The following is an 8,230-nucleotide window of genomic DNA, read 5'->3' as shown; positions in this document are numbered from 1 at the left end:
AAGTATTACTCAAACAAACACAGTAACAGGTTGTACACTGCACACCTCAGGGCAATTACTGGATGCCATGCGCTCTTCTATTCTGTGCAACTTGGCTCATTGTGTACCGGTTATAATTATGAGTCACTGAGGCATGAAGATGTGGTATAAAATGAAAAAACCCAGACAGCAATGAGGACCAGGAACTTACCCGTTGCTTTATAAGTTCCTAAGCTTGTGAGTATTCAGCAGCCAGCACAGGAATCAGTGCTTCGTGCCCCAGACAGGGGGAGAAGACAGCCTAATGGATTCTCCTCCCAAACGCAATACAGAACAGCAGCCTTTCATTCAACATTTCCTTCCTTCATTTTCTGCAGCATTTCGCTCCCAGCAATAGTCCATAATACCAGTGCTTCTCCCATGCAACACTTTTCCCTCAGCCAGGCCCCTATAATCAACCATTGCTCCCCTCCCTGGCCCACTGACCCCATGCCCATCACACCAGTTCCCTCACACCAGTTTCGCTCACTGCTTCAGCTCTTCTCCGTCTCCTCATCATACCAACCCCCCCCCAGTGAGGGCTCTCCTGCTTCCTCGTGGTGTGATCTTTAAGACCCTCTTGTATTACCAAGGCTTATAAGATGGGGTCTCCCACCATGCCCTGCATGTGTTAGAACAATAGCCCTGTATGGGTTACCTCTCCCGTCATTCAAAGTCGTACCTGCATCCCCTGTAGACCAGTCAGCTCTGGGATCCCAGGTAGTATCTCCATGACTCCTGAGACCCTGTGCTTAGACTTAGAAAATGCAGCATTTCCAGACTGAGATAGCTGTGTGGCAAGACACTCTGTTGTCCCTGCTCCTCTAAATTACTTCTTCATATCCATAATTAAGATAATTGCCATATTGCTAAACACTCATTTAGTGAGGGATACAGGACACCTGTTGGCTGTTGCTGCTGCAGACTTCTGATGTACAGCTTTATGTCTGAAATAAACATAATTAGAGGCTTGCCTAAATACCTCCACCTTCCCCGATTTACAGTTCAATTTTCATAGAATGGCTGAAATTAGCACAAAATACACACAGGAACAAAAGTCCTAAAGATAAACTTGACTGTTCCTGAGAGATTTCAAAGATCTCTATTGTTTGCTAGTGCCATAGAAGAGAGATGTTTTCTCTGATGCAGTCTTCTCTTTGAACAGCCTCCTAAACAGCAGCGAAGTGGCAGGAGGCTTTGCATCATTAAAGTCCCTGTGTTTGATGGTTGTTGAGCCTACAGTGCACACTGACTTACTAAAAAGACACACTACAGAAAAGGTCAGTAGCAGCAATATTTATTCCAGTTGTGAAATTCTGCAACAGAATGGAAAATGGATCTGAGAAATCAAAGAACTGGATCAGATGTGACATGGATAATTATCAAGACAGATGTCTTAGAGGAATGCATCTTCCCCACTAACGCCCAAAGCAGCGGAACAATCCACTAGCAGCTGGACTGGCGTTTAATATTGTTGGGCATTAAATATTGTTGGCTTTCCTCAATAAAGATGAGTTCTGTTTTCTGTTTTTTGAGTCCATAGGGCATACAATCCCATTTGAAAGTTTTTCTCTCTAACCAGGAGAACTATAAATATTTTTATTTGTCTTTTAATGCAGGCTCTGATTCTGTTAGCTTTCTAGTAATCAGTAGGTGGGGAGTGAAATTAAATTAAATATTTGGAAATTTATTGTAATTCGGGAGCTCACATGTAACATCAACATGAATACCCAATGGATAGATTTTGAAAACATGATGTGTTGCTCTTACAAACGGTCATTGATTCCTGTTTCTGGGAGGTAGGTATGAATTTTTAAAATAGAGTTCTGGAATCATATACTTCATTTCATTTCATTTAGAAAAGAATTTATGAGAAGTGGATAGAAGTGGTTACACAAGAAAGAAGAAAGAGGGAATGAAGTCATTGAAGAAAAAGCCCAAGAAGGAGTCTGGCTGATGTGCATCACCAGAGGGCAAGTTAAGCTTAGATTATCCCTGATGTTACATTAACCTGAGCTCAGACTCTTTTTCCCTATCGCAAACCCTGGAGCAGAACTCGCCCCCACAACGACATATCCCAGGACGGGGCTCTCTGCAGAGCTCTGCACACTAGTGCCTGTCCGAGTAGCTCACTTGCTCGACCACCGCAGGATCCACCACTTTCTCACAAATGTAAAATTTGTACTCGCCACACCGTGCAGCGTCTATGTTTGCACCTTGAAGCCACACACAATCTAGCAAAGGACTCGAGCTGGCTCGTTGGATCTGAAACCTGTGAAAAAATAGCAGAGATATTCATCATCCCATGGTAAAAGTCACAGGCTGATACAATAATTCCCGACTGCTGCTACCCATTTGACCCACAAGAGCATACAAGCTCTCTGATGGGGGCTTGCCTAGGTTGATAAGCGAGCGAGTGATGGGTAACCTGTCTGCTGGCAAGCAGGCTGGGGGCACAGGCGATTACTGAGCGGTGGTTAAAGGTTGCTGCTTCTGGCTCATAACAAATACGCCTGGACATGGTCTGCTCCTACCTGTGAAGCAACTTACAGATCAGGGGAGAAAGCTGATCCATCCTCCCACAGCCAGGGCCCTTCATCTCCCTTGCGAGACAGCCCAATCCAGAAAGAGTAAGAACTGTAAGACTGTGCTGATCGCATTGAGAAGTCCTGTACGGAAATAAATGCAAAGCCTGTGATGTGAATCACATCCCTGTTTCAGTCATACCGGCCTATGATTTGGAAAAGGAGAGAGGCAAATGAGCTGCTCACACCTGTGCGTAACAGACTTTTTTCGCAAGTGAATCTGGGCAGTGCCTCCTACTCCTGGCAGTCAGTACTGCTTTGGAGATACGGAAAATGAACCCCCTGAGAGCTTTCAGTAGCTCTCAGCTAATAGGACTGTTGAGATAACCGAAGCCTGCACATTAGCTGGGTAATGGGTACAGGATAATGACTTCCTTCCAAGACCCTGGTTGCATAAGTCAGGCAGGAAAAGGCCTCTGCATCATTTGCTGTCATTGTACACAGGAAATTGAAAACACAGACAATAAAAACACGGAGTTCAAGACATAATCCCTTTGCCCTTAAGGGTCTGGGTAAAAATTTCTTCACAGTGAAGAGCTCTTCTGGCTGTGCTTTATCTGCTGCGTCATCTAACAACTTCGGAGTCAGAAAAAGACATGGATCCTCTTCTGCTCATGTGGGAGAAGAGCCCAAGGGGCAGGCCAGGCCAGCGAGCTTTCTGGTTGTGGACAGCAAGAAGCTGAAGGCCAGGCTTCTGATGTTTGCTAAATAGTTTTCTCCAGCAAGACAACAAAAGAGCTGCCAACCAGTACTAGCTCAGTTATATTTGCCCTGAGGTGGGATGAGGATCTAGATGTAGACCCCAGCTGGTGTGTCTCAGTTAACTCCCTTGAAGTCAGTAGAGATGCACCAGGGAGAGTGCAGCCACAGAACAGCTAGAGGGGTTTCAGAGGGGCATGGACAGTTTTTGCCACTTGGTCCAACACGTGTATGCCATAGCATACTGCCCCAGTGGAAGGATGGTGTGGCTGTTCAGGCCACAGTGAAACGCAGAGTGTATAGTTAGGAAGAGAGAAAAAAATAATCTTTACCAGCTCGTCCTTACTCTCTATCTTAAGAAGTCTGGAATCCAGAGCAGAGCATTGAGTCTTGCTTTCTTGCCAAGTTTTCCATTCCTTTGAAAAGTGGTAGCAGTTCTCCCCATACTGTAGCCAGTTCTCAGGACAAGGCATACATTTATGTCCTTGAAAACAAAAGAGCACCTGATCAGGTTTGTCAGTGATGGCAGTCTCTAGTGGTCTAGGGGATCCCTGCAGGATCACTAGAGCAGTACACAGCCTCTCTATCACAGAGGAGCAACAATTCTTCCTTCATTCTGCAGCTAAATTCATGTCTTCATTGGAGACTTAATAAACCCAGTTGCCAGAAGACCAGAAAAACATTTCTAAATGAAAATCAGAAAAACAAATAATAAAGATTTTTTTAATCTGACCAGCAAAGCTGGAGGGTGCTAGCAAAACACAAATAGGAGAAAATTTTGGAAGGTTGAGCCATGTTCACAGAGACATGGATCTAGGTGGATGTAAAAGGAAACCTAGACTTTCAGTCATATGGGTATGTCTCTATTCATGTGAACGTACTTTTATCTTCTTGTTAACAACATCAGGGCCAGCTCTTCCCTGCTATATGCTTTACAACCCAATTTATATTTAATTTATACTTAAACTTCTCTGGTAGCTTTTCATACTTGCTGTGGATTCAGGGTGCAGGCATCAGATAATGATGGCCAGCCAAAGTGAAGGATAATGTGAGCCCATTGCTCTTAAAGAAATACCTTTCTGACAGCTGCACTTTGACTCTTTCTGCCACATTATTCTGTGAGCTGCACCTTGGGACCCTGAGTAATAATGAAGCCAGAAAGAACTCAAAATGTTGGATTTTTCTTTCACTCTTGCACCATTTGGGCAACCCCATTTCTAGTTGGAAACTGAAATAATCACAAGCAGCAAAAAGACCTGCCAGACAAAATATAATATTTTGGAGATCTCTGGAAACTGGGTCCCAACTATAGAGTGAATTATGTTTGTTACTCCACAGTTCACAGGACCATTTTATACTGTAACAAAGTACAGGGGGAAGGCCAGGACTTGATGCTGCATGGCAACAGATAGCACAGCACGGTGCGCTTGACTCTTACAAGTAGCTTCTGGTTTGTGCCAAATTCAAATGCAGACATTTACATAGATAATAACATTGGCACTCTCTCACAAGATGTTAATTTATTATGATTCTCCTCCCTCTGCTATATGATAATCTAGCATATTCAGCTCACCCATCATTGAAGTTTCACACTGTTATTTTGCACAAGAAAAAAAAAATACCCTCAGCATATAGTCTGTAAACTGTTAAAGCCAGTGATTACACCCCATTTGGTAGAGAGCAGCAGTATTTACACTTCTGCACCCACTACTGCACAACAGAATGAAGCTGTCTTGAGGAATCAAAGCATTTCAGACAATTAAAGCCAGTAGGAATTTTCCATCAAAATTTTTTTACTACAATTCACTGAAACTGACTGTGAAAGAAGGAATGCTAGCATCAATGAATTTACCTACTAGAAACATATTTTTTAAAAAAAAGTGTCATCATCATGGTATTTTCTGAATTAAAATGTTTGGTTTAGGGTATAAACCATCTCCATTACAAAAATTCAATAAAATTCAGAAAGACTGATACTTCAAAAATTATCAAAATGGAAATGCAGTCTTTTGATTGACTCAGTTGAAAATCATTTTTAAATGAAATAATTCAGAGCAATTTTAGAGATTTTGATTTTTTTTCCTTCCAATATGGTTGATAGAAAAAAAAATCAATCTGTGGCTACCATAATGCGATGGAACCACCATCTTCCCACCACTATGTACCTCTGGAGGTGGCAAGTTGCTTTACAGTCTCTGTCAAGTTCAAATTCTGAGCCTGGAGGAGCTCCAGCTGCTGGTTGAGGCTTTCCATAATTGCCTTTTGCAGGGTGAAGTTTTCATCCCTTTCACGCACAAGGTGGCAGACCAGCATGACTTGAATCACAGCAAAACAAGAATGAAATTGTTCCATTAATATTAAAGCTAACCTGCTCAATGCAACCTGAATAAACTTACCAAAAACACATGTACCTCCCCATGACTGAATATACTTGACCTACAAACAGTTTGTGCACACCTATGAGCAAGACACAATACAACCCAATTTCAAAGACTGGGAGGTGTCTTGAGTGGGTAAACTCTTCCAGCAAGGGACACTTTTTTGCATCATTAATCCCCTAGGCTAATCCTTTTCCTTAACTAATTTCCTAGACTTTTAGCTGTTCGTACTGAACTCTGAGCACCCCTTCTGTGACCATACTTACACCTGGCAGCCAAGACTCCTGCAGCTGCCACTGAACTTAGGCAGAAGACCCCAAGTGCCACTGCAGCCAGTCGCCAACAGGAAGATGGACTGGGGGAATCTGGGATAGACAACAAGAAGGAAAGCAGCAAGAACAGGAACCTCTCATCCTTGTATCTGCAGCTCCTACATCGCACAAGACAACATGACCGGTAGTCTGCCCAGTGAATTGCTGAGTTTCAGACCAGTATGTGGTGTTACATTATGAAAATTGTCCCATCGTTTGGCTGTGGCCAGTCCTCCTGGGAAGTGAGCAAGCCTCGGAGGCTAGCTTAGCCAGGAGCTTGCAAGAGAAAACGAATTCGACAAATAAAACTGAACAGCACAGAATTTCACATGTGGGGAAAGAACATCAAGGAAGTATTTGTATTTACAACATGGTTGAAATATTCATATGCAGCCAAGTATTGGGATATTTTTACTTTTGAGTGCCTAACCTGCCAAATCGGGAATTAATTCACCTTTTCAGAAAATAACCTCAGAAACAGTCACCAGTGAAAGCCAGGCCCCTGCAAAATAATCTGAAATTAGGGCTTACAGATATGAACAAGACCATATATCTGCAGTTGCACAGAAACAGTCTCACACCTGGAGATGCACACACCCATTCTTGCAATGTGAGCAAATGCAAACACCCATGTGAATTTACACAGTCCCAAAACACAGAGGAAAGGACTGCTTCCAATTTGTGACTTTTGTGTTCTTTTACTAGACTCCAATAGGAAATTTCAGTGGGAATACTAATATTATGTTGAAGTCACCAACAGAAATAACTGGCATACCAACAGTTGAGAAGAACCCTACTAGATTACTGGGAGTTCAGCTTCAGCCTCCAAGTATAAAACTCAAGGACCCCTCAAAAAGTGAGAATGACATAATCATTGGCTAGCCAATAAGGGGAAATTTCCTTCAGAAAGACCTCTTTAATCTACTAGATTATTATCAAATTTATCAAATTCATCCCCAGACATTTAGTCAGGCTGGATCATGTCTCTTTGCTTTGCTACTACCTTTCATACAGAGCGATTCTAAAGCACTAATGCATAGCATAAAGGATATAGATTTGGGATCAGTCACATTCCTCCCCTCCTCTGTGAAGCTATGTAGCATAATTTTTATGATTTTTAAGTACAAAAAGGTATTTATCCATCTATTTCTTCCCTTGAGAGAAAACATGTTTTTTCCCTAGCATTTCCTTCATTCCGTTAGTCAGATTTAAATGAGTAAAGCTGAAAGACTTTTGCAAGGTCCCTTAGGCAGATTACTTCACTAACTTCCAGGAGTTAGACTTAACGTCTAACTGGAACATGTTTATTTTTACTTAACTGCATCCCACAACCTTAATTATATCTCTCCTCTCAAATCTAAATGTTTTTTCCACTTTCTCCAACCTTCCATTTTTTTTTTAATCTCCTGCTCCTTTTCTGTCCCTCCAATTTTTTAGAAGATTTGAGTCCAAAGGGCTCCCAAAAGCCGAGATGCAATATGCAGGTGACATCCTCCTCTGAATATCACATAAAAAATGTTCTCCAAGGTGAGAGTTTGCCTTGGAGAGAACTGCCCCCCAACACCACCACTACCTTTTGCTCTGGCAGTCTGGAGCTCCTGGTCCTGGGATTTTTCCAGTGTCATGAACCTCAGGTCTGCATATGTCACTTCTTCACTTGTCATTTCTGGCAAGGTTACAGGAGAATTCAAAAGTTTGGTTGCTCCCACAGGAGAAACAGGGATAAGATTCTGGCTGGGATCAAACGAATGGTCAGTGTCATTAGGAGCTAACAGAGTGATTCATGCGAAAGTCAGAAGGGTTTTTTTGGCTCATACTAAAGGATTTCATGACACAGCGGTGCTGGGCATTGTTTATGCGCAGCAGAGTCCCAGAATAGTATTTAACTTTCCTGTGTGTGCAAAAATGCAATGGGGCACGGAAATCTCACAGTTCTTAGTTCCTGGAACAGATGCATAGAGTTACCCCGTTTGGGGGTACATCCCTTCTGTAGAAAGAAAAAGAAGGAAGGGGAGAAGTGAAGAAGAAATTACACTAATTTTGGATTAAGTCTAAACAATTCCTTGAAGTTTTTCAGCATGAGAGGGGTTTGTTTCCTGGCTTTATTATACAGTGATTAATATTCAGTATATTCAGCCAGAAGGGCTCCTCGATCTCTCAAGTGACACAGGAGGACTGGAGGTAAAATGAAGTGAGAAACATACCGACCCCCTTTGCCTATTGCCTGTAAGCACATCAC

At 42.5% G+C, this 8,230-nt stretch overlaps 1 protein-coding gene across 1 annotated transcript; it reads right to left on the bottom strand.

Annotated features, from left to right (window-relative positions):
- Positions 1-1,305: 1,305 nt before the first annotated feature.
- Positions 1,306-7,766, bottom strand: LOC142088164 (oxidized low-density lipoprotein receptor 1-like). The gene is made up of 6 exons (XM_075163201.1): positions 7,565-7,766; positions 5,947-6,045; positions 5,468-5,617; positions 3,635-3,786; positions 2,569-2,687; positions 1,306-2,290 (listed from the first exon to the last, which is right to left on the bottom strand). The coding sequence occupies exons 1-6, from the start codon at positions 7,653-7,655 to the stop codon at positions 2,128-2,130; spliced, it is 774 nt and encodes a 257-aa protein (XP_075019302.1). The 5' UTR covers positions 7,656-7,766; the 3' UTR covers positions 1,306-2,127.
- Between the last annotated feature and the right edge of the window lie 464 nt (positions 7,767-8,230).

The sequence above is a fragment of the Calonectris borealis genome, chromosome 1 (genome assembly GCF_964195595.1).
Source record: "Calonectris borealis chromosome 1, bCalBor7.hap1.2, whole genome shotgun sequence".
In the NCBI taxonomy this organism is placed as follows: Eukaryota; Metazoa; Chordata; class Aves; order Procellariiformes; family Procellariidae; genus Calonectris; species Calonectris borealis.
Note: the sequence above shows the minus strand (reverse complement) of the source record. Positions and strands in the feature narration are given on the sequence as shown.